This window comes from Myotis myotis, unplaced genomic scaffold (assembly GCF_014108235.1).
Source record: "Myotis myotis isolate mMyoMyo1 unplaced genomic scaffold, mMyoMyo1.p scaffold_m19_p_20, whole genome shotgun sequence".
In the NCBI taxonomy this organism is placed as follows: Eukaryota; Metazoa; Chordata; class Mammalia; order Chiroptera; family Vespertilionidae; genus Myotis; species Myotis myotis.
In genome coordinates, this window is record NW_023416325.1 from 21,358,277 (window position 1) to 21,385,157 (window position 26,881).

At 45.5% G+C, this 26,881-nt stretch overlaps 1 protein-coding gene across 7 annotated transcripts in view; it reads left to right on the plus strand.

Annotated features, from left to right (window-relative positions):
- The first annotated feature begins 397 nt into the window (after window positions 1-397).
- Window positions 398-26,881, plus strand: part of BICDL1 (BICD family like cargo adaptor 1) — an 81,436-nt gene continuing 54,952 nt past the window's right edge. For 2 of the 7 annotated variants that reach the window (XM_036353972.1, XM_036353974.1), the window contains exons 1-2: window positions 400-1,468; window positions 8,366-8,581. In XM_036353972.1, coding sequence (XP_036209865.1) covers window positions 1,040-1,468; window positions 8,366-8,581 — 645 coding nt within the window. In that variant the 5' untranslated portion in view covers window positions 400-1,039. Of the gene's footprint in view, window positions 1,469-8,365; window positions 8,582-26,881 lie in introns of all 7 variants that reach the window. The other 5 variants (XM_036353977.1, XR_004974872.1, XM_036353973.1 and 2 more) reach the window with 5 other exon arrangements.

A 26,881-nucleotide genomic window follows, 5' to 3' on the forward strand; every position in this document is an offset into this window, starting at 1 on the left:
CCGCCTGGGGGGCCGCGCCGAGCCTGAGCCTCCCCAGATTGAGACCCCCCGGCCCCCAGCGGGACGAGGCCAGCGGGGCCGGGTTCCCAGGGGAGACCAGGCCATACCCCGAGCTGAGGGCGCTGGGGCCGCGCCGCACCGCACCTTGGGGGTCCGGGCCGCACCTTGGGGCGCCCGCGGGTCCGGGCGCAGTGGGAGCCTCGGGAGGGAGGGGCCGGCCGCCCCCGCGCGCCGCCCCGGGCGTGAGGCCGCGGAGGGCTGACGGCACCGGCGCCACCTGGCGCCGCCGAGGAGCCCCGGGAGCCAGCGAATCCCGCGCGGCGCGGCGAACAGGTGCCCGCGCGCGTCAGGCGGCGGCAGGGGGCGGGGCGAGGGGCGCGGCCGGAAGCCCGGGGCGGGGTGCGGGCGGTCAGGGGAGCGCGAGGGGCCCCGAGAGGCAGGAAGGAGCTCGCCGGGCTGCGCGGCGCGCGATGTGGAGCCGCCGCCTCGGCGCCTGCAGCAGCCGCCGCCGCCGCCGCTGCTGCCGGGGCCGCCGCCGCGCGGAGGGACATGGAGCGCGGCTGCGGAGAGTGGCCGCCGGCAGCAGCAGCAGCAGCGCGCGTCGGAGCGACAGCGGAGCGCAGCCGGCCCCGTGAAGCGCTGCCCGGCCGGTGGCGGCAGCGGCGGCGGCAGCAGCAACAGCAACAGGGCGGCTGAAAACCCGGCGGCGGCGGCGTTCCTCCCCGCAACCTCCCCTCGCCGCGCCGCGCCGCGCCTCGCGGCCGTCAGTCCTGCGCTCGGCCTCCCCGGTGCCACCCCGCCTCCGCGGCGCGCCGAGCCGAGCAGCTGAGCCCGGGGGCGGGCGGAGGGGCGCGTGCCGCCGGCGTGGGGAGGGGCGGGCCGGCGCGCGCCGCGCCCAGGACTCGCGGGGCCCGGGGGGCGCGTGCCGCGGCGCGAGGCGGGCGAGGCGAGGCGCGGGGCGGTGCGGCGGGGCCCCTCCCCCTGCAGCCTGGCGCGCGCCGGCCGGGCCGCACCGCTGCGGGCTCCGCGCGCGCGGGCCATGTCCGCCTTCTGCCGGGGCTTGGCCGGCCGCGCTTCAGCACCCGCAGAGCCGGACAGCGCCTGCTGCATGGAGCTGCCCGCCGCGGCCACGGACGCCGTCGGGAGCCCCGCCGCCGCCGCCCAGGTCTCCTTCCCCGGGGGCCCCGGGGAGCTGGAACTGGCGTTAGAGGAGGAGCTGGCGCTGCTGGCGGCCGGGGAACGGCCGTCCGACCCCGGAGAGCAGCCTGCGGCCGAGCCCGGGCCTCTGGCCGAGGAGGCCGGACTGCTGCCCCTGCCCGCCCAGGACCCCGAGCTGCTGTCGGTGATCCGGCAGAAGGAGAAGGACCTGGTGCTGGCGGCCCGGCTGGGCAAGGCGCTGCTCGAGAAGAACCAGGACATGAGCCGGCAGTACGAACAGATGCACAAGGAGCTGACCGACAAATTGGAGGTGAGTTCGTCCCCGCCGGGGTGTTTGGGAAGCGGGGAGCCCTGGCACCTGCCAGGTCCTGGGCAGCTTCCGGAGCCACTCACCCGCTCCACCCCTCCCTTGCTCACCTGGAAGCGTGGGGGGAAGATGGAGGGTTTCGGATTATCAGACCAGGGCATCCAGTGAATACACCGACTTTGCCACCCTGTTCACGGCAAATGGGTGCATGCCCGCTGTGGGCCAGTCCACATACGGACCGTGCACAGCATCTACCATAGAGCTGACAGCACGACTAACTCATACAGCACTGGGGTGCTGTCTGACACTGAGAAGTGAGAAAGGGTAAGCATTTAAAATATGCTTCAGGTTTTCAGAGAAGTAGTTAATCTCTAATCAGGGTGTTAGCCTAAAGCTTCCCAGCTTGGGCATTCAGGCCTCCAGATGCCCTTGTCTTCACTTCCCGGCAGCTCAGAGTTGTGGGAACAAGTGCCCCTAAAGGAGCTTTTTATAGCCTTCAAATACTCGGGGATTAGGGAACGTGGTTCCATTGCAGCCAGGCAGGCCTGGGCTCAGCACGTGACCGCTGGTGGTGGATTTAATGTGGACCTCAGTATTTATGTGTATTTAAACGGCACTTTCCTGTGTTCTGGGTCTCACACGTGCAACTGGATGGCCAAATAGGAGAACCATATTGTTTCAACTATTATACATACCCCTTAAAGGAGCTAGAAGATTTCTGCCGTTTCTTGCCCTTAACTAGAAAAGGGTCTTAGCCAGAAAGTGGCATGGAGCACCACCAGCATTTCCAAAAATTAGGGAGATTTAAGAAGGGGAGGCATCTGTGGCAGTGGAGACAAGCTTACCTTTTCTCGGCCTGTGCATTTACTATTGTTACCCACTTCGGTTGCAGCCAGTTTTTTTGGGTTTTTTTATTGGTTACAGGAGAATAGTACAGTCCTGAATAAGGTCTGAAATGGACCCTAGTCTGGTTCTATATCACGTGCTGCTGGTCGAACGGTCAGAATGTAGGCTCCAAAACTTTTCTAGAATACGATCTAAGTGTGTCTGTAGTCCAGCAACATACCGAAAGTAAATCAGGGAGAGAAAAGGGAAACCAACGAGTGCCCTGTAGTTCAGTTGGCCTGTTAACTAGGTCTGCCAGTCGATGAACTCCCGAGATACCTTTCTGAAAGCGGTTTGTGAAACCTATAGGTAGACTGCCAAAAAGCAGCCCAATGAATTGAATTGTTTCATTTTCACTTGAAGTAGAGGTCTCCAAATAAAAGGGTGTCTTTTTTTTAAAAAAGAGATTTGATTACACGGCTCTATATAGAAGTACTACTGCAGAGATTTATACTTGATTTGAAATTCCTTCAGTGAGGGACTTGATTGAAGAGACAGCCGACTTGAAAGGACCATCATATCAGTCGGCTTGATGAGTGGTAGATTTCAGCGTAATCCTGAGTGTGCAGTTACACACATCCTGGGTTCCGTGTGGAGCCTTTAGACATTTCTTCAACAAAGGAAAAAGGATTTCAAAATTCAGTTCCCAGAAAGGTTCTGTTGTAAGTGAATAAATTACCTTTGACTATAAGATAGTTTAAAGCGCTTAAACTAGTTTTTAAAATCTTCACTGCTCTGCAGGCCAGCACTCTGAACGCTAGTTAAATTTCTGGAGGTTGGTTGCACAACAGTGTGAATGTACTTAGCACTACTGAACTGTACACTTAAAAATTAAGACGGGAAATTTTATGTTACGTATACTGTGGCCCCCCCTTATCTGAGGAGATGTCCCAAGACCCCCAGCAGATGCCGGAAACCGCAGATAGTACCGAACCTCATATGTACTGTGGTTTTTCCTGTACATATGTACCTATGATGAAGTTTAGTTTATAAATTAGGCACAGTAAGAGATTAACAATAATAATAAAATAGAACAATTAAGCCGAGAACTTTTACCTTTTCACTTACAGTAAATACTTCACAGCTTCCCCGGTGGCTCCAAATTGCCAGCATTACTACTCTTGTGTTTTACGGCCATTATTAAGTAAAATAAGGGTTACCTGAACACAAGCACTGCAATACCAGGTTAGTCAATCTGATAACCCCGAGGGCAGTATTCTAAGTGACTCACTGGCGGGAGTGTCTACAGCTGGACAAAGGGATGATTCACTTGCTAGGCAGGATAGAGTAGGAGGATGCGAGATTTATCACGCTTCTCAGATGGGCGCAAAATTGAAAACTTATGAATTGTTTATTTCTGGAATTTTCCATTTAATATTTTTGGACCAAGCTTGACTGTGGGTAGTTGAAACTGTGGAAAGCGAAACTACAGATAAGGGGGGGAATGCTGTACTTTACCACAATTTAAAAAAAATAATGGTTTTTTAACAGTTTATTTTTTAAAAGCCAAATATTGAGCATTATTGAAACTGTGTGATGAAGAGTTCAGTTATACTATTTCTTCTAGATAGGTTTGAAAATTTTCTTTAAAATTTTTAGTTTTGCTCTGGCCAGGGGACTTGGTTGGTTGGAGTGTCATCCGGTGCACCAAAAAGTTGTGGGTTCCATTCCGGGTCAGGGCACATACTTAGGCTGTGGGTTCGATTCCCCCGTGAGAGCACATACAGGAGGCAACCGGTAAATGTTTCTCTCTCTCTCTCCCTCCCCCTTCCTCTCTTTAAAATCAAATTTTTTAATCTACAAATTCATGGTAAATGAATGGAAACTGAGGCCCAGGGAGACTGTAGACCCCAAGAAGGCAGGCACTATATTAGTTGTTGTTTTATCCTCACCCAAGCATATGTTTCACTGATTTGAGAGAAAGAGAGAAACATTGATGTGGGAGAGAAACATGGATTGGTTGCCTCCCCTACAGGCCCAAGTCCACAACCCAGGTATGTGCCTTGACTGGAAATCAAACCCTCAACTTTTTTGGTGTACAGGGTGACACTCCAACCAACTCAGCCGCCCAGCTTGGGTTCTAGTACTATTTTTTTTAAGAGGGCAAAACAAGTAAGATGAAAATGATTACATAATGGGACTCAGTAGTAAATTTAGGGAAGCAAACCTAGAAGGTCTTTATTTGCATTCAGTGCTAGGTCCACTTTAAAAAAAGGTCTTTTTTCTTTGTATTTTTTAAGAATCATATCCTGGACTTAGGAGAATGGTGTTGCTTTTTCAGTTCTTTGCAGAAATCCATTTCTGTTGACAACCAATTTTGGGTAGGCTAATGGTACTAGATTTGTTTTTTCAGAGTTTTAAATAAAATTTTCAGAAAAATGTGGAAAGATGGTGCAGAGAGTTTCCATATGCCTTGCACCCAGTTTCCTCTATTACTAACATCTTACATTAGTATGGTACACACCATAATTAAGAAACCAATACTACCTTGTCAGTGTGGTTCAGGGGTTGAGCCTCAACTCAGGAACCAAGAGGTCTCCAGTTCGATTCCCTGTCATGGCACATTCAATGGTTGCAGGCTTGATCCCCCAGTGTGGGGAGTGCAGGAGGTAGCCAATCAGTGATTCTCTCTCATCCCTGATGTTTCTATCTCTCTCTCCCTCTTCCTTCCTCTCTGAAATCAATAAAAATACTTTATTTTTTTTTAAAAAGAAGCCAATATGGATATGTTATTATTAACTAAAGTCCTGAGTTTATTCCGATTTCCTTAGCCTTTACCTAATGTATTTCTCTGTTCCAGAATTCCATTCAGGATACCACATTACATTTAGTTTTCATATCTTAGTCTCTTCTTTGCTGCAACAGTTTCTTAGACTTTCCTTGTTGTTGTTGTTTTTTTAATTTATTTTTATTCATTGATTTTTTTTTTTTTTTTTTTTAGAGATAAAGGAAAGGGCGGGGGAGAGAGAGAGATAGAGAGGGAGAGAGAGAGAGAAACATAGATTTGTTGTTCCACTTATTTATGCATTTATTGGTTGATTCTAGTATGTGCCCTGACTGGGCATCAAACCTGTAACTAACTGAGCTACATGGCTAGGATGAATTTCTTTGTTTTGATGACCTTGACACTTTTGATATTAACTTTTTCCTCTGTGGAGGTATAATTGACCTATAACATTATGTTGTTTCAGGTGTAGATATTAACTTTTAAGATACCATATAGTCCCAAGAAACAAGGAATAGCATGGGCAGAGCCTCCGGACCTCCACACTTGCTGACAGTTCTGCCTAGAGCAGCGGTTGCCAGGTGGTCCGTGAGGTCCGAAAGGTTGGCGACCACTGGTTTAAGGAAACCTTTGGAGCAGCGGTTGCCCACCGGTGGTCCGCAGATCACTGGTGGTCTGTGAGGTCCGAAAGGTTGGTGACGGCCGGCCTAGAGTTTACTGATTAATTCAGCACTTAATTGAAATATAATTCTAGGAGAAACCCTTCTTTTTTCAGAGTAGATAAAAAGCTACATTTTGTATGTTTATAAATAGGAAGGTCTTAATTCCTTCTCCCCCCCCCCCCCCCCCATGTGTTGAGAAACCTGCATTAGGAACTTTGTCTCATGTCCAAAGAAATGCAAGGACAGATTGATCAGACCACCTGTCCTCGGCCCCGCCCCTCAAGTGGATTGGCTTGGTTTAGTTGCTTGGTCGGGCTGTTCGCTAACAGCTGTTTGCTGCATATTTTTAAGTCTCTCTGTTCTTTTAGAACACAAGCCCGATTTATCTGGCCTCTCAGTAACACTGTGAGTACTGAGTTCTTGCTGTTGCCGTCTGCTCAATAGTTTTCATTTTGGAAAAACTCGATAAAACCAAGAATTACCATTTTAAGATTGTAATTATCCCTTGCTTCTGCATTTCATCTTCCTGAAGTGTCTACAGTGAGTAAAACATTTCCTTTTGGAAGTTTAGCAATATGAGGGAAGCATCGCTAGAGCATGACACTCTCATGCTGACGAGCAGAAGCCCTCCCTTGTCATTCCTTTTCCCACATGCTCCAAACAGAGGCTGTATAAAGTACAACCAAAAAGTGACTTTTTCAACAAATACACTAGCGTGGCTATAAACAAATGAGGGGTTCCCTTAAAGTGAGCAACTTGAGCTGTACATTTATTTCAATATTTAATAACAAACTGCCTTGGCTAATGTGCTCGGAAAGTTAGTTTTGGATCACTGCTTTTATCTTTTGGCACATTGTTTGGACTATTCTGTAATGGTAAATTGTCATCTTTTGGAGGTAAATTCGACTTTCAGAAACACTCACACCTCACCCAGAGCAAAGTAAGGAAGGAATAGATGTCAGGGTGACATGACATCACCTCTTTTAGACACATCTCAGATGTGAAGTAATGGGACTGATTTTCTTGTGTAACTACCCTCTGGCCCTTAAGGCTTCCCAAAAGAAGCATTCCAAAAAACATCTGAAAAGTGAAATCTTGGATAGATGGATAGCCTAGCTTCCCAAGGTGAAGAGATGACTGAGTCCTCTGAAGGAGATTCGCATGCTCCTGTTAGCCTGTTGAAATAATTTCATGCTTGATATCAGCCTTCAGTGCATCAGATCTTGGATAGATGGGTGGGTAGGTGGGTGGGTGGATGGATGGATGAATGAATGGATGCCTAGGCCTCATCCCATTCTTAACTAAATCACAATCTTTGAAACTGGGGTTCAGGTGGGTATATTTTTGGAGATTTATATCAGAGCTTTTCTGAGAGACTGAAAGTTGAGGACCATTGCTTTAACTTATATTCATATAATCCTTTAGGTATAGACTTGGCTTTTTTTGTACGTACTATGCTTTCAAGTAGGAGAACATACTTGCCTCTGAAAAGAGGCAGCTGTATTCATCGCACAGAAACAGAAAGATGTTCTTATTTCCTTCAATCCAAAAGAATCTTTTTCTATTGAGCTGCTACTTCCAGTCATTTATACTTTTTCCTGCATACCATTTCTCACTCTCACTTATTTCAGGTATCAGCCCGTCCCACTGGGATAAAAACTCCACGTAGGCAAGGACCATGTCTGTTTTGTTCATCACTGTGTCCCCAGCACAGTGGCTGGCTCATAGTAGGCACTAAAGAATGGATCAGCAAAAAAATATGCAAGGCTACTAGGCCATGATTTAGAGCAGGCCTGAACCTGGCCTTGCCTTAATGATTTTGAAATACAGTGCTGTATATATAGCAACAAATATTTATTGAGTGGTGATTTAGAGCACTAAACAGTCAAATGACTAGACACAAATCCCAGCTCTGTCATTTACTAGTATTGATCTTAAGCTCATTACTTAACCTCTTCTGTTGCCTCATTTGTAAGAAAAGATAGTTCATCTGAAGGATCTCTGGAGTTCTTTCCGTCTCTGAAAATTCTGTCTGGTATTGTGCCAGGCATAAAAGATGCTTTCAACAGAAACCTTCTTAAACAGTCATTTTAAGTTGTTTAAATGTATAGTTCGGCTAATTAGGTAACTTGCTAAATTTCAAGTGAATTCCTAAGTCTGGAACCCCATGCCCAAGGACAAGAATAAACATAATAACTTCAAGTATTTTCAATAGGAATGGCATTCTCTTTATGAAACCAACTCCTTTTCTACTCTGGACAAAGGGAATATTTTCGTAGCTTTGAAATGGGCAACTTTTCCCAAGTGGTAGTGTTTTGTTGTGCTAAAAAAGAAAAGTTAGGAGAGGCCCTGGCCACGTAGCTCACTTGGTTAGAGCATGGTCCCAATATACCAAAGTTGTGGGTTCCATCCCGTCAGGGCACATACAAGACTCAGCCAATGAATGCACGAGTAAATGGAACAACGAGTCCATGTTTCTTTCTCCCTCCCTCCCTCCCTCCCTCCCTCCCCGCCCCCCCCCTCTCTCAAATCAATACACAAACAAAAAAAGTTAGGAAAGTGTGCAAAGAGAAAAATGAAAGGCTGTAGAATTTTTAACAGGGTTTTAAATCTTCACTTTTCACCCAGCACTTAGAACAAGAGAAACACGAACTAAGAAGACGATTTGAGAACCGAGAAGGAGAGTGGGAAGGGCGTGTGTCCGAGCTGGAGAGTGACGTGAAACAGCTTCAGGATGAGTTGGAGAGACAGCAAGTTCACCTACGGGAGGCAGACCGGGAAAAAACACGGGCTGTCCAGGAATTATCGGAACAGAACCAAAGGTTATTGGATCAGCTCAGCAGGGTGAGTCCCAAGTTAAGAATTGATGGTGTAACATTCTTCACTGAATTTGGAAGCTGAAGTAGAGCATCTGTATCATGTCAATCATGTATATAGTAAGAGTAATTCTCACTTCTGTTGCATTTGGTGTTATATCAAGTTGAATATTTTTCACCTGTAAGGACTTAGCTGTGCCAAACTATGAATCAGGAGCCAAGACCTTTCCCGGCAGGGCCAGCTATTAAGGCTTTCACAATCACTTCACTTGGGGGTGTTCTCATTTTTGAAATGAAAGAGTTGTGTTTAATGATTTCTGACATTCCTTGTAGCTCCAGAAGTCTATGATTCCTTTAACTAGAGAAAGCCCGTCACTGGTAAAATTATGTTAATGCGTTTAGTTCAATTATCAAATGCCTCCGTCTTTAAACTGAAAAGCTTAGGGAAGATTTCTAGGGCAGATGATTTTTATTGATGTTGTCTTTGTGAATATAGATTCCTTCGTATTATTTAAATATGAAAGGAGGTATGTGTATCTGTATTTAAAATTTGTTCTCTTTATTTCCACACTAAGTAAAAATTCTTTAAAAAAAAATTCTTGTAGCATTTATAGGGTGGTGTCATGAAAGTACTAATTAACCAAGGTCAAACCTGTAAAATCATTGCAAAGAAAGGGTTTGAGGGCTGAATAGGTGGAAACCTAATTTAAATATAGAACATACCTTTTTAACAAATGCAGGAATGTTGTTAATGCCCTGGTCTCTAAATCCACCCACTTTTGAATTAAGAGCTGCATTTACGATTGTACCTAAGTCCTTCCTGTGTGTTGAAAAGAAAGCTGCTAACTCTTTAGTTACCAAAGGAAAAAAAGAACTTCTCTGATCTCATCCCTAAGCATTAATATTCTTTTAAAAGAATTTTTAAAATTGATTTCAGAGAGGAAGGAGGGGAGAGAGAGAGAAACATCAGTGATGAGAGAGACTCATTGATTGGCCCCCTCCTGCACGCCCCCTCCTGGGGATGGAGCCTGCAACCTGGGCATGTGCCCTTGACCAGAATTGAACCCTTGAACCCGAGAACCTTCAATCCAGGCCAACGTTCTATCCACTGAGCCAAACCGGCCAGGGCAGCACTAATATTCTCATGAGAGCGTGCCTTTGTCTGCATGGTTCGTCTTTGGTTCTTAGATCTTTGGAAAAGGCTTGGCTAGAACAGCATATGGTAAATTCTTGGTGTTTCCACTAATTCCATGGTTAACACTTGTATGAGGTTATTTCACTAGTCAGTTGCTCCCAGTGGGTACTCTGAGACTATTAAAGCCTTCATTTCTCACAAGGAAGTGTGAAGTAACTGCTACTAATAGAGAAAGGAAGAGGAAGGGGAGGTAGAGAAGGAGAGAATGGAAGGAGGAGGGAGAGTGAGAGTAGGGGAGGGAGAAGGAAGAAAGAAGGACAGGAGAGAAAGAGATGCATTCATAGCAGAATGTATCTGAAAGGTGGCCCTGGCTGGGTGCTCAGTGGGTTGGAGTGTCCTCCCAGTGCACCAGGGTTGTGGGTTCCATCCCCAGTCAGGGCATGTGTAGGAATCAACCAATAAATGCATAAATGGGTGGAGCAACAAATCGATGTTTCGCTCTCTAAATTTAAAAAAAATTAAAAAAACAGGATGTTACGAAAGGTGAGAATTCAAGCGCTAGATCTAAAGGTCTTAGCTGCAGGTGTCCTGTCCAGGGAATCCAGTCACCATTTGATTGGCTGGAAAGGAAGAGTTGGACAGGCCTTCAGGAGGTCATTTCCAGGGCCAGCTCACGAACAGCGTTTCTGACTCAGTTCTAAAACCATTTTCAGCAACTGGGAAGGAAATCTCCAGCCTTGTGAGATTGTAGACAGGTTTTTGAGTCTTCATTATTCATGAAAGATTAAACTAACCATATCGGCCTAGCCACATCGATTTGTTTGTTCAGGAACATTTCTTTCATACTGATTCTGAGCAAGTATTTCTTATGGAGACTTAAGAAAGGAACACAACCAGCCAGAACAATGAGAGGGGAAATTATTTCTTGAGGCCAAATTGACGTTCTGAAAGAACTCTAGGTAGTCAAGAGAGATGACGGGAGAAAGCAAACATTAGCATGACATAGGAAAGAGCCCAGAGCTGGGAATGTAGATGCTTTTCATTAGCAGGTGACCTTCTTTGTGCCTCACTTTCCTTGTCCTTAAAATGGGGGTAAAATTTGTGCTGCATCAAGTACTGCTGACGTGAAAATAAGATAAGGTGATTATGTTAAGTCGTATAAGAAGGTAAGGATTGGTGTCGGTGTGGATGGTTCTTTTATTAAAGCAGTGTCTTTATAGTTGAGGTTCCTTTGCCTAATTTCTCTGTAGAAATTCCCGATAAGCAGCTCCCAAAAGATCATAGGAGGATAACATTTCCACTCGATCTAGATTCTTCGTATCCTCTCTGGCCTTGAATGAAGGCCCTTGGTGAGTTTAGTGGCCTTTTTTCCCTTTCTCTTTTTAAGCAGGACAATTCCCTGGGGTTTCTTTCCGTCAGCAGCCAGTTTAGAGTGCATTACATTTTCATTTTATTAACTGGGTATTCAGGAACTTGAGGACTCGAGTGGTACTTTGAAGTGAATTCAGATTCTCCTAGGACAAGAAAACAGCCAGCAGAAGTAATAGAAGGCCATACTTTTCTTGCAGTGTACATAATGTGCTTTTATAAGCATGAAATGTATAATATCGAAAATGCAGTACAGTATTTCTGTGGTGCTTTTGTTCAAAGTATTTTTAAAAATATATTTTATTGATTTTTTTACAGAGAGGAAAGGAGAGGGATAGAGAGTTAGAAACATCGATGAGAGAGAAACATCGATCAGCTGCCTCCTGCACATCTCCCACTGGGGATGTGCCTGCAACCAAGGTACATGCCCTTGACTGGAATCGAACCCGAGACCCTTGAGTCCACAGGGTGACACTCTATCCACTGAGCCAAACCAGTCAGGGCAATGTTCAAAGTATTTTTAAATATATTTCCTTTGCTGCCATGTCTTCCAAGGCATTTGTTTGTTTGTTTTTTAAATATATTTTTTATTGATTTCAGAGAGGAAGGGAGAGGGAGAGAGAGATAGAAACATCAGTGATGAGAGAGAATCATTGACACTGGGGACCAACCCCACAACTGGGCATGTGCCCTGACCAGGAATTGAACCATGACCTCCTGGTTCTTGGGGCGAAGCTCAGCTACTGAGCCACGCTGGCTGGGCTGTTTTGTTTTTTAATAATAGCTCTATTAAGATATAATTCACAAACCATAACATTTACTTTTTTAAAGCGTACAGGTCAGTGGTTTTTAGTATATTTACAGAGTTGTGCTACCATCTCCACTATCTAATTATAGGATATTTTACCTCCCCCGCCCAAAAAAAAAACCAACCCAAAAAACCTGTACCTATTAGCAGCCACTCCCCGATTCCTCCTAATCCTCTACCCCATGCCCTGACAACCACGAATCGCTGTCTCTGGGGATTTGCCTATTCTGCACATTTCGTGTAAATGGAATCGTACATACTAGGATGTGACCCTTTGCGACTGGCTTCTTTCCCTTAGCATAATGTTTCCAGGGTTCATCCACATTGGAGCAGGTATTAGTACTTTATTTTTATAGATGAAGAGAGTTCCGCCGCGTGGATTTAACACATTTTGTTTATCCACTCATTATTTGATGAACATTTGGGCTGTTTCCACTTTTCGGCTACTATAAACATTCATATACAGGTGTTTTCTGTGACTAAGGTTCTTTTCAGCTCTAAAATAGGGTGCTGTGAGCACGTGTATCCCATGAGCTTCTGGATCCTCATTACGATGAAGGAAGGGATAGGTATTGTTCTGATTTTATAGCTGGGAAAGCCTTAGGGATAGAAAGAAAGATACGTGACTTGATTAAGGATCTTCCTTTTTAAGCTGATTGGGCCTCAGTTTCTGATTTCTGAGGCAGCAATTAAGATCATAGGCAATGGAGCCAGACAGCCCTGGGACTAACACAGACTCTGCTATTTACTAGCTGGGCGAACACGGAAAAGTTTTTTTCACCTTAGTTTCCTCCTCCATGTAGTAGAACAGTTATATTATTTCTGGTGCGTGATAGTGATGTGAGGACTAAGTGAGAGAATGTATACTACAGCTCCAGGCACAATATCTAGCATATCTCAAGTGCTCGATAAGTGTGGTAGCGGTCATTATAATCATCATGCCCTCGTCGTGTCAGTGGGACTTCTGCATTTGAGGAAACATGGATTCTCTCACTTGAGAGTGTCCCCAGCACAAGCCAGTGTGTGAAAATGTTTTGTTTAGTAGGTCAGTCCCTATGCAAAAATATTTATGTGAAATTGAGTCGGGTTTACTCTATGGCACCCTGTATTCCCTGGACGCTGGTGCATATGCCCTGGGGACGCCTTTATCGCCTGTTTATTTGCTTATTTGGACAAAACGCCCTCTAAATTCTCTTCTGGCTTCTAAGATCATGAGTCTTGTTTTGTGAAACTCAGGCTGATGTATTTGGAGAAAGTGGAATTCGCTTCCTAAGTTAGAAAGCAATGCCACGAGGGCATTGACAGTGGAGTCTCATAGGACATGGTAGACATTTATCATCCGGACTATGTCAGGAGTGGAAAGAATACAGCGGGCCTTGCTTTCACAAAGGGCTCCTGGCTATCCTTGTTGTCTAAGCAGAGTCTCCCTTGAAAAGCTTGAGATGGCGGATTGGTGGGAAGCCTTCTGACACACAATACAGTATTTTTCATGGGCATTACAGCAAAAACCTCCGGAGCCCCAGACGACTCTTCTCAGCAGCAGCAGCAAAGACACCAGGGTTCTGATCCGTATTAAAGAGTCTTGAAGTGATTATTCTCTCATTTATCCTGCTACAGCGTGTACCACAGTGTAGACACCGTGGAACGTTCTTGCATTCTCTGTGTGTGCGCTGACAAGCCACAGCAGTGATTTGAACAATGTGGAAACAGTCTTGTTCATTATAAGAAGAATATCAGCAATCGCAGGCTTCTTATTTGGCCTTTTCAGTCTTTAGAGGCAGTTGAAATAAGATATTATTTTCAAAATGAATCTCAGTGGTGTTAGAAACGCCAGTCAGAGTTAAAAGAAAGCATTTTCATGGTACTAATAAAACCCCGCTCGCACATGCTTGCAAACACTAAGGTCAGACTTGAGCACCTGGTGACCAAAGAATGGGAAAAGCAATTGCTTGCTTCTTACAAAAAATGGGGTTTAAAATTGCTTAGGGACTTCTAAGGTTTTTCTTCCCCCAAATACATAGCTCTAGAGTTTGTAAAAACTGGCCAGAAAATGTTCTTACACTTTTCCCTGCAATTTTAGGCGTGATCTGTCAGTCACACCTTTTTTCCCATCTCCTTCCCTCCTCATCCTACCAACAGCATGTGTGTGGTCCTAGCCCATTTTCTTCACTAGGAGTTAGGGCTTCAGGCCGCTGCAGGCTTGAATGTATACAATCTTAGTGATTCTTTGGTTATTATGTATTAGACTAGGGGCCCGGTGTATGAAATTCGTGCACTGAGGGGGGGTGGGTGTCCCTCAGCCCAGCCTGCCCCCTCTCACATACTGGGAGCCCTCAGGGGATGTCCTAGTGACGGCTTAGGCCCGCTCCCTGCTCCTCTTGGAGAGCGGGCCTAAGCTGCAGTCTGGCCTCCCTTTGTGGGAGGTGACCAGGCTGATCAGGGGAAGGCACCAGCCCCATCACCCCGCTACTGCAGCCACTGCCAGTCACTGCAGCCAGCAAGGTGTTTTCATCAACACGGACTCCAGTCCCTTCACCATGAAAAAATGACAACTTTCTTTAGGCATTTTCAAGATGTGTCTTTCATATAATAATAATTTCTTTATTATCTTTTTTTATCTTCACCTGAGGATATGTTTCCATTGATTTTTAGAGAATGTGGAAGAGAAAGGGAAAGACAGAGAGAAACATCAAAGTGAGACCTGGGCCCTTAGATACTATAATATTTTTAGTTTGTTTTTGGAGTCTTTTAGTAAACAGAAGTGTGTACTTTTTTATATATATATATATTTTTATTGATTTCAGAGAGGAAGGGAGAGGGAGAGAGAGAAACATCAATGATGAGAATCATTGATCGGCTGCCTTCAGCATGCCCCCTACTGGGGATCGAGCCCAGAAAAATGTAAGACTTGTCTTTTGCATTTAGATCTTTAACCTACCTAGAATGCATTTTTAGTATTACATGACATAGGAATCCAGTTACGTTTTCTACGTGAATTATTGTCTCAGCACTGTTTATTCCCCCATGGGTTTCTAACGCTGCATGGATTTCTTAATGGAAAAGAAAAATCTTAACGTTTACTCTTGACTAAGAGCCAAGATAACTTAAAATGAAAACTTTAGAAGGTTATAGAAAACTGTATTAGTTTGCTAGGACTGACATAACAAAGTACCACAAACTGAGTGGCTTAAAGAACAGAAAGTTCTCATCTCACAGTTCTGAGGCGAGAGGTCCAAAATCAAAGTGTCATAGGGTTGGTTTCTGAGGGCCATGAGGCCAGATCTGTTCCAGGCCTCTCTCCTTGGCTGGTCGATGTCTGTCTCCTCCCTGTGTCTCTTTCCTCTTTGTATATTTCTCTGTTATCAAATTTCCTCTCCTTGTAAGAACACCAGTCATATTGCATCAGGGCCCAGCCTGCTGCCTCTTTTTGACCTGATTACCTCTGCAAAGACTCTGCATCTCCTGATAAGTCACATTCGGAGGCAGTGGGGTTTGAACTTCAACATATGAATTCCAGCCCATAATAAGAACCATTTTTAGGTGTGTGTTTTTCAACAGGTCCAGCTCTTGGATCTTAGGAAGTGCTGTCTATGAGAGGTGTTCACAGTGGTGCCAAAGGCACATGTGCCGACAACCAGTTGACTAAGGGTTGCCATGACCAATGGGGGGAAGGTTTATAACCCTTAATTTTATTCTTTGAAAAAGCCCTAGATCTACCTCTCCCATCACTCTCCCTTAATGACTAACTGGCATTCAGTTCTTTTGAGTAAAAGAGTAAAACCTTTATTATTTTTTAGATCTTCTTTAATTGAACATTTATTGAGCAAGGCATTGGGGATACAGTGGGTAGCACAAGGCCTTTGTTGTGTGAAACCAGTAGGAAGGGAGAGCGATAGAAATGACTAAACAATTAAACAAATCCGCGAGAAGGGGGGTGTGATGGCAGATGACCAGAAAGAAGGGAGCGACCTTAGGAGGGGTCCGTAGGGAAGCTCTGCTGAGGAAATACATTGGCGGTGAGACCTGTGGGGTCCTAGAGAAGCTGGGAACAGGGTTCTTTGATGGGTTCCGTTAAACTGTAAACTCTTTGAGAACAGGGGCCACGTCCAGCGTGTTTATGGTTATAGACAGGTATTGAGCAGAGTGGGCGTTCAATAGACGATTGTTGGTTGGCCTGACTGGAGTGGCTCAGTTGGTTGAGCATCGTCCTGTGCACAGAAAGGTTACTGGTTCGATTCCTGGTCAAGGCACAAGTCAGGGGGCATACTGAAGGCAACCAATCAGTTGATGTTTCTTACTCTCTCTAAGCATGTCCTCAGGTGAGGATTAAAACAGAACAGGATTGTTGCTTGTTATTTTTGTGAAAGTGACTATCTAAGGTGCACGACATTAAAGAAATATTTAGAACTACTCTAACTTTCTGAAGAACACACTGTCCCTCCACGCACTCTGCGGAAGAACACTTGACTCTTTCAAACTCACTCGTATGCCGCGTGGGTGTTGTTCGAGAACCGGTGGTCAGAGGGGGACTGTGGACATCAGTGCCGTGACAGGCAAGCCGTAGGTAATGGGAACTCAGTTGCCCAGAGAGCTAACATTGTCTTCATGGATGCTCCTGGGATTGCATGAACACCCAGTCTTCCATGAATTGAGAAGGATGACTACAGAATGGGCAGAGCTTTTGTGTCTTGACTTAAAGCCTGCCAGTACCTGCATTGTGCCGTATTTCTCCAGTGGCCGGTAGGTTAACCAGTTAGTGCTGATGGAGATAGAAATGAACATTTTTGCTCTGCCCCCCCATGATCTTGCCTCATGGGAGGGTTGGCCATGATTTGGGTTTGGGTGTCATTATGGCTCCCCCCCACCCTCTTACAGGGAGCATACACAAAGAACTCCCTGTCTCCAACTACCTGTCATCTTAGCTGTTCTTAGAACCCCAAATGGTCTGTAGTGTGCACATGTAGGCAGACATTCCCCTTCGGAAAGCTCATAATGGCTGCTTTTGGACAGAGCCTCCTGGAGGATGTGTAGTTGGTCCGTGCATTCACCTTAAAATCATCATTTCCCCCCTTATTACTTGTTTCAGTACTGTGCTGTATTCTTTCAGCTTTTATTTCCCAGTGCCCTTCCTCTTAGTCATTTTCTCCTTCACTGCAGCTCTACCTGTGTCTCCAACAAACCTTTCCCCGAATCCTCACATCCAGAAGTGTGGTCATGTCTCCAGTCACTATGACTTTGGGTAATTATTATTTAATTATGCCAAAGAGAGAAGCTATAGTTGGGGCAATATTTTTAAAAGGGGCCATTTCAAAGGCTGGGTGAAGCCCCAAAAAAGGTCATAGAGTCACAGATGGAGAAGGGGATGAAAAGAATTCAGCAGGAAGTTAAGCTTAGGTCCAAGGCCAAGGGAAATCAAAGCTTGCCTTTTAAACTAGAAGGACTTCAGCCAAGAGGTACCTGGAGGACTGGTCTGAAGGTTGGTGATGAAGAGGTTGAAATAAGGGAACAAAGATTCCCTTGTAGTCCTGACAGCTTGAAAGCTGCGTCTCTGAAAGCTTGGCGCCCAGTGGTGTGTTCTTTTGTGAAGCTTGGTTTATCTAGCTGGGATCGGGGTGGCTTCTGCAGGGAAGAAACCTTACTGAATGTCCCTTACTACATATTCAGGAATTCTAATTTTGCCTCTGCTTTTAAGTTTCTACTCATAGATTTTTAAATTAAAAAAACAAACGCCCTGCCCTAACCGGTTTGGCTCAGTGGATAGAGCGTTGGCCTGTGGACTGAAAGGTCCCAGGTTCGATTCCGGTCAAGGGCATGTACCTGGGTTGCGGGCACATCCCCAGTAGGAGATGTGCAGGAGGCAGCTGATCGATGTTTCTCTCTCATCGATGTTTCTAACTCTCTATCCCTCTCCTTTCCTCTCTGTAAAAAATCAATAAAATATATTTTAAAAAAAACAAACAAAAATACAGGGAAAATCCCCCATGATCCTCTGTCAGAGAAAAAACTAAAGACAGTACAGCAAGGTTACAGGTTCTGTTCCCCGTGAGGGCACACACAAGAATCAACCAATGAATGCGTAAACACGCGGAACGACAAATCTCTCTCTCTCCCTTCCTTTCTTTCTCTAATCAATTTTAAAAAATAATTCTGTTATATTGAGGGGAAATTTTGAGTTAAATTTCCCATCCAAGCTCTCTCAGTACCTGAGGCTCTGTACTGGTAACCTTTTGTTAGGTGACTGAAGCTATAGTCAGATGAGTGCCTACCCCCCTGTGACTTCTGCCCTCTGTGGTCCCCCTTCTCTTTCTCCTTCTCAGCACCGCCCCCCTCCCCCCCCAACTCTCAGCTCCTAGAAGAGTTGTTGTCGGTGGGGTGAAGTGTGTAGAAGGAAGTTGATGCAAATAGGTGTTTTTGTTTCCTGCCTGTTTGGAGCTGTATGCCTTGGTTTTGCCTCTAATGTCTTATCCACACACAAAGAATAGAATGTGCATACTAGCTGGAGCTAATCTTCCCTGAAAAAACTAATTTTCCTCTGAAGTGTAAGCTGACTCTTGTTCTTTAAACAGTTCCTGTGGGATTAGCAGTTCTGCACCCAGTAACTTCTTGACACACACACACACACACACACACCACCCCACCTCCACCCCCGGTTCCCAGGTTTTTCTCTCAGGGCTGCCGGCTTAAACCGTGGCCATTAGCGTCACAGTCTCTGCCTCTGGTGGGTGACACAGCCATTTTTGTTTCTAGGACACTTTCCCGTGAACAGCAGCTGCTCATCAAAAGTAGTTTTGGTTGCTGAATTGGGTTTTGGTGGGGTTTTTTTTTTTTTCCTTTTAGGGTGGGGACTATTGTTTTCTTCTGAAAGTCTGCTTCATTGCAGGCGTTGCGTTGTAGGAAAAAGACATGGCGGTTATTAGTCAGACTGTCCTTGAAAGAAGTTGGGAAAACAAGGTTATTTCCCAACCGAACAACAATAATTTAAATTTCCCGAGGATGCTCCTGTGTGAGCCCTCCTCTCGCCTCGTCACCACTCTGTGGCGAAGTCGCGGTAATTATTCTTCATTGGACCGAGAAGGAAACTGCAGATCAGAAGCTGAGTAAGGTTGCCCGGAGGCCTTGCTCGGTTACAGGTTAACCACCGGTTTGGAGATTGGTTTTTGTACGTTTCCAAGGTGGGGCGTCAGTCAGGAACAAAAACCTCCTCAGCGTTCTCCATCCACGGGCGTATTTTTTAGGTGGTAGTTGGCTGCGTGTTCTCTGGGTGCCCCAAACTTCAGAGTCACCGTGAATCCAGAGGTGGGGGTCCCCTTTTAGCAGTTTCTATTTGTTGTCTCAAGGGTGTCGAGAGGGTCCCTTGAGCTGGAACAGAAAAGGGGCTTTGCCTGCGGGAGCTCCTGGTGAAGACAGCACGGCCAGCGTTTCCAGATTGGTGTTGTTGCTAATTAGCAGGTTAAACACACCAGGGGGTAATTGCTTATTCTTTCCGCAGATGGGTGTTTTTATTGGTAGATTCGTGTCTTGATTATTTGAGCCTGTTCTTAATTATTTACCCGGAGAGAACCATGCCTGGTTCAAGAGTCTTCAGGTTGGTTGTGTTAGTAACAGCTGTACCTAGTTCTGATTAGCTTTTTCTTTTCTTTTTTTTCTTTTTTGTTAATCCTCACTGGAGGATATTTTTCCACTGATTTTTAGAGAGTGTGGAAGGGAGGGGGAGAGACAAAGAGAGAAACGTTGATGTGAGAGAGACATGAATTGGTTGATCTCCTGCACACGCCCCAACCAGGGCTGGGGAACCGAGGTGTGTGCCCTTGACTGGAATCAAACTTGGATCCTTCAATCCACCGGCCAACGCTCTGTCCACTGAGCAAAACCGGCTAGGGCCTGATTATCTGTTTCAAAAGAAGAGCACCGCCCTGACCGGTGTGGCTCAGTGGATAGAGCATCAGCCTGCGGACTGAAGGGTCCCAGGTTCGATTCCGGTCAAGGGCATGTACCTTGGTTGCCAGCACATCCCCAGTCGGGGGCGTGCAGGAGGCAGCTGATCAATGTTTCTCTCTCATCAATGTTTCTAACTATCTCTTTCCCTTCCTCTCTGTAAAAAATCAATAAAAATATATTTAAAAAAAAGAAGAGAGCCTAAGGTTCTAGCATTAAATCTAAATTCAAGTGGCAACCCAAGATTCATCAAAGCCAAAGATTTTGATGAATAACTGTGGAAGTAGATCTTATTAATGCTGCTAGCTTTGACTTAATATAATGGCAGCCAGACTTTTTTTTTTTTACATTGAAATTTGGGTTCCTTCAGTCCCTGTAGACAGCTTAGGGCTGTGGTTCTCAACTGTGGCTGCACATTAGAGTCACCTGGGAATCTTTTTAAAATCCTGATTTCTGGGCCTCATCCTCCAGAAATTCTGTTTCTTTGTTACTAATGTTGTGGCTCCACCTCATCACAAAGAAACAGAATTTCCGGAGGATGAGGCCCAGAAATCAGGATTTTAAAAAGATCCCCAGGTGATTCTAATGTGTAGCCAAGGTTGAGAACCACTGGCTTAGTGTCTCGTATTGGAGGAGTGAAAACAGTTAAATGAGCTGCCCCTGTCTGGTGTGAGGTGGGGCCTCCAAATTTTGTACCTGCCAAGTGGGTTGCGGGTGATAGAAAGATTGGAATTTGCTGGCAAGAAAAAAAATTGGCAGCAAGCTGTGCATACGCTTGTTACCCAGGCAGGTTAACCCGGAGTTCCGGTTGCTACATCTTGTTGCCTTGGAAAGAAAATATCTGCATTCAGTAAGTAAACATAATCAGCAGAAAAACAGGCAATGTTTTGCCTCTGAGCGCATCTTCATTGGAATCCAGGAAATAATCCACCGCTATCCTGTAATTTTCAGGCCTGAAAAAGAATGTCTAGTCCATTGGGAGCAGAGGTTAATAAAACGTTTGCTTTTCAGAGATTCTTCAGGTTTGATTGTGTTTTCTTTTAAATTGTAACACTTTGAAGAACCATTACCAAAATAGAGAACATGACTCTCTTGGGACGGGCGCCACATTTCACAGCTGAACGCCTGTTGGGGCCTCAGCCTGTGCTGTCTTTAGGGACATGGGCCTACAGCCTCTCTCGCCTCCCTGTGAACCAAGGAGCATTACGCTGTTGGGAGCTGAGTTGTGCAAAAGTTGGTGGTATTTGTAACGGCATCACTGGGTGAATACAGTTTGTTTCAATACTTCAAAATCAGAAGTAAATCCACAAATGCTCACTACTGAGTAAAGCTGCCACTGTTGTCCTTATCCTCCAACTTCAGATGGTTTTGAAAAGGCCTCATTGTTCCTGTTGTGTTTATTAGTTGTATACGTTCAAATTTATGAAATATTTAATAAAATATCACGTTTATCTGTATCTATGTAGTGAAGGGTTGTGCTGTCGAAAAACAACAACAATCCATATGTGGAAAATGGTTGGTTTAGATCAGTGGTTCTCGAACTATGTTCTGAGGAGCCCTAGGGCTCCCGAGGTGCCTCAGGACTATTACAGGGAAGAGCTGAAAGGGACAGTGAGCTGGTGGGTTTCCATTCAAGGAGGTCCCCCATCAAGCCCCGCTGGGCCGGGGGGCGCGGCCTCAGGTCCCCTGCCCTGGCCCGGCGCCTCGCAGCCTCAGGTCCCCGCTGATTGCTCATTATGGCTCGTTACGGGAACCCCGCCTCTGCTGTGGGCGCAGCCATCTTGTGTTACGGGAACCCTGTCCCCGCTGTGGATGCAGGAATCTTGTGATGGAGTGAGGGTCAATTTGCATATTGCCTCTATTATATAGGTTACACACTATTCTGTCCCAAGTAAAGAAGCAGTGGTTTTTCTGAACTCAGGTATACCTCTGTTAATCACAGATTTGGGTAAATTTCTCTGAAGCTGTAACTTGATCCAGAATCCCTCAAATTTTTTTTAAAAGTGGATATGTTTTTAGATTGCCTTAGGGTGAGATATGTCCATGCATGGTTACATTAGGATAAAACTGTTATATCAGACTAGAGGCCCAGTGCATGAAATTCATGCACTCGGGGGTAGAGCAGTCCCTCAGCTTGGCCTGCACCCTCTCGTAGTCCGGGAACCCTTGAGGGATGTCCGACTGCCACGGAGGTGGGAAAGGCTCCCACTGCCACCGCTGCGCTTGCCAGCCATGAGCCCAGCTTCTGGGTGAGCAGCGCTCGCCCTGTGGGAGCACACAGACCACCAGGGGGCAGCTCCTGCGTTGAGCGTCTGCCCCCTGGTGGCCAGTGTGTGTCATAGTTCCACTGTTTGGTCAATTTGCATATTAGCCTTTTATTATATAGGCTAAACCCTAAGATCTCAATGGCTTTACATAATAGAAGTTTATTTCTCATTCCCATAAAGTTATGTTTTAATGGAAAGAGTTGGCCTGGCAACACTGAAGACCTCACCACCACCCTGTCACTCACTTCCATGCTCCGTCACTCATGGACCTTTACTAAACCCTCACTCTGGGTCTCAGTTTGTGTCAGTAAAACAAGGGGATCTGGAATCTATGGCTCTCACTCTCTGAATGTTCACATGGTTATATGTGATGGCTACTAAGAAGAAAATCCTTAAGGGGCTGTTCTCATGCTGTGTGGTACATGGTGAGCCTGGTCACTTGTAATGTTGCCTTCTTTATGTGCAGAACATTTTCATTTGCAGCTGGGATCAGGGCTTCTCTCACCAAAATCCAGTGCCTCTCTCTATATAATGAGGAATAGAGAAAGACTGAGATGATTGGTGCTACGACAACATTTATTTTCCATCTCAGTGGTGACACAGAAGGGACTTTCCCTGAACCTGAGCGATGATGTGGGCAGTGAGGAGGTGTTTACCTGTTTTTCCTGTTTAAGATTATGCAGCATAGTACTCAGGTTTTATGAGGCTGCCATTCCCAACTCTCCACAGATGAGTCAGATCTTCCGCATTGCCCTAGCGTTACTCGTTGCATTCAGTGCTGCATGACTGTCCTTTGCAGAACTGGAAGAATTCCCCCTACACGCACCTCTCGTCATCAGTCGCTAGGTTACAGCGTTTTACATTGTCCCAGTTTGGTGATGTTGCTATGGATACCAGTTATTCCTCCTCCTATGACACTGCTCTGGTCAGGCTCAGAGTGCAGACAAGACGTAACTGTGAGGTCAGCTGTTTAGAATATGGCTTTCCCTCTACCTTAATGATAAGATCTAAGTAATAGCTATCAATTCCATGTTTTCTAATATAGAAATTAAGGAAACAAGGCATAGCTGAATCCTGGGCGCACCACTCCTTCACTTGGACCTGTATTCCATTATTATTCTTCGGAAGTAAAGCTAACAGATTTGAACTTGGAATAAGAGAGGTGCTGTGCTGTGTCCAGCGCATGCTCCAACAGAACAGCATCCTGCCTCCTACAGGGAGGGCTCTCCATGGGAGATGACCATTATTTTTTGACATGTCCCTCAAAGGTTAGGGACATTGAGAATGTTCTTGGTCAAAATTTGTCAAACTCGATTGATCTCAGTGATAAAGCCTGTTTAAATTTTATTGCCACTTAATATCACACGTGGTTATGTTTGTCTTCCTGCGAGGTTTTAGACAATGTGAAGGCAGGGACTGTGTCTCTAACTGGTTTTTGCCCCCATTTGTGCATTGAATAGCAACACACACACACACACACACACCACAGCAGGGATCCAGAAAACATGTGTCGATTTGTTTTGGAGACTGAAAGAATAGGCCATTACTAACTGGACTTTAGATTTCTAGCATGTTTTAAAATGGCGCGAAACTCCTTCATAATACAGTCATTGAAGATTGCGCTTAACCCATGTTATTAAGCTGGCACCTCGTCTGACTCTTTGACCTCACAGTTGAAGAAACAACAGAGGCCCAAACAGGATGTGACTCATCTAAGGTCACCAAGCAAGTAAAGCTGTGGTTTCTACAAACGTGTTATAAAAAGTCTAAAAAAAAAAACAAAAACCAAACAAACAACAGTTTAAAACATTTGCAGTAGAAATAATTCTGTGTGCTGAAACAATCGTGTTTGGTTTTATGCAGTCTGTTTACTTAGAAATGGGGCAGGCAGACATACGATTAACTTTAATAGGAGCTCCAAGAAGACCATACCAATTTTGATTTCCAGTCAACTCAAAGCCTTGCAGTCCACTTAACATTTGGCTTATCCCTCAAAGTCCAGGTTGAAATTGAACATAGCATAGGATCCAGGGCAGCCTTTCAAAATTAACATCCTGTTTAAAAATGGGCCAAGTTTGGCCCTAGCTGGTTTGGCTCAGTGGATAGAGCATCGGCCTGAGGACCAAAGGGTCCTGGGTTCAGTTCTGGTCAGGGGCATGTATCTTGGTTGCAGGCTCCTCCCCTGTCCGGGCCCTGGTCAGGGATCATGCAGGAGGCAACCAACCAATGTGTTTCTCTCACGTCGATGTTTCTCCGTCTTTCCCTCTCTCTCTCGCTCTTCCTAAAAATCAATGGAAAAATATCCTCCGATGGAAAAAAAAACCCAAAAAACAAACACACACACACAAAGAAAACAGGCCAAATTTGAATTAAAAAGTCATCCCTTGCATGTGATGGCACTTCCCTAAAGGGAAAGGAGTTTATTTACCAGATGGAATTCTTCTCTTTGGGAGCCACAAAGTGAATGAGAACATGTCTTCTGAAACACGGACTGCCAAAGGCCAAGGGTGTCCGTTATGGACTTTGTCAGCAGGGAAGACCAGACAAATCCCATGAGATTCCTCAAAGTGATAAGGCACAAGCGTCAAACGATGACACATCCTTCCAGGGGAAGCCCCCTCCTCCCTGGACCAAAGAATCAGAGAGTCTGCCCCCCACCCCCTTTCTCTTCTCACGGCCACAGCCACCGCCACAGCCCTTGTTGAAGCTCTCTGAACTTTAGGCAGTAATTCCCCCCACATCTCTCTCCGCCTTTCGGCTCTGCCCCTCCACTTGTCCCATTGTCAGATTACCTTCCTTCATGGGAGTTCTGAACAGCTCGTTGCCTTCAGGGGGCTCCCGTTAGCCGACCAAATTAAGTTGCGACCCCTTGGCCTGGCATTCAAACCGGGTACCACCTGGACCCAGTGCACATTTCCTACCTTCCCACCTGTGACCTGTGCGTCAGGCACATTAGCGCGTTTCCCGAGGATGCCGGTGCTCTCCCGGCTCACGTAGTCCCCTCTCCTTGCCACCTGCTGGACTCTTCCCCGGTCCCAAGGCCAAGCTCAGTTGCCACTCCCTTTATGAGGTCTTTGCTATTCTTTCCCCTCCATTTTTCATCTCCCCTCCCACGACCACAAAGAGCACTTTCGTACCTTTCTTTTGTCCAAAGAATAGATGCTAAGTTTTAGAACAGCATTCACAAGTAAGCATGTCAGACCTGTGGTTCAAGTGTATAGCAAATTTGACTGTTTACTAAAAGGTTTGACCTTGAGAATCAGTATTTTACTTCCTTTACACTCCATTTTTAGGGAATATTTATCTTTCATTAACTTTTGAGATGTAATTGACATATAACATCATAGAAGTTTTAGGTATACAACATAATGATTTGGTATTTGTATATATTGTGAAATGATCACCAAATGCACACTCATTTTTGCTGGATTTCTTCACCATTGCTTATATCGGTGGCTCCCAGTCTCTCAGTATGGGAACCCTCTCCCTTTAAAGATGTAATCCAATTACTGTCTACAATATTTTTGAGCACCCTTATTGAGGTATAATTTTCACTTTATAAAATGCACCCACTTTACAGTTATGTTTAACAAATATAGATTATTGTGCAACCACCACCGTAATCTAGTTTTAAAACATGTTCATAGTGCTCTCCTGCCCCCCAAAAAAGTTCCCTTTTGCACTCAGTCCTCACTCTTACCCGCTCCCTCAGCCCCAGGAAAACCAGTCAGCTTTCTCTCTGTATTGAGGTACCTTTCTGGGTATTCGGGGTGTGTAGGTGGAATCACACACTACAGTTTTTGTTTCTCTTTCCCCAGCACAGTGTTTGTGAGGTCCGCTCAGGCCGTGGAACACATCAGTAGTTCCTTCTTACTGCTGAACAGTGTTTCGTTGTGTGGACGTACCCATTTCATTTCTTCATTCACCCGCTAATGGGCATTGGGATTGCTTCTAGTTTTGCCTACTAGGGACACTGCTGCTATGAACAGGAAGTTGATGTAGGTACCTTCCTTTCTGGGGATGTGTGTTTCATTTGAGCAGATACCTGGGATCAGACTTGCTGTACGCTATTTCTCTGTGCAGCTTTTTAAGAAACTGCCAAACTGGTTTTCGGAGAAGCTGCTACCATTTTACATTCCCACCAACAAACGTATGAGGCTCCAGTTTCTCCACAAAAGGGCTTCCTGCTTAATATTAAAGAAAGGACTGTAGATGCTCACGATAACAGATGTCACTTTAGTATCTGCAGATTAATAAAAAGTATACAAGTGCCCTAACCGGTTTGGCTCAGTGGATAGAGTGTCGGCCTGCAGACTCGAGGGTCCCAGGTTCGATTCCGGTCAAGGGCATGTACCTTGGTTGTAGGCACATCCCCAGTAGGGAGTGTGCAGGAGGCAGCTGGTCGATGTTTCTCTCTCATCGATGTTTCTAACTCTTTATCCCTCTCCATTCCTCTCTGTAAAAAATCAATAAAATATATATTTTTTAAAAAGTATACAAGTGACACATGATTAGGGACTTGGTAATAATTTTAAAAGGATTTCTACAGGCATACCTCGGAGATATTGCAGGCCCGGTTCCAGACCACCACAATAAAGCTGGTTGTAATCTCTTTGCTGGTGGAGGGTCTTGCCTTCAATTTGTAAAAAAGAGAAAAAGAGGTCTGTAAAGAGCAAAAACGAGGTATGTCTGTATTCTGTAATCACAACAGCACTTGGTGACATGATGTCACTGCACAGGAAATGCTCTGGATGCACTCTCAAGCAATCCAGCCCTGAATGGTTTGGCTCAGTGGATAGAGCATCGGCCTGCGGA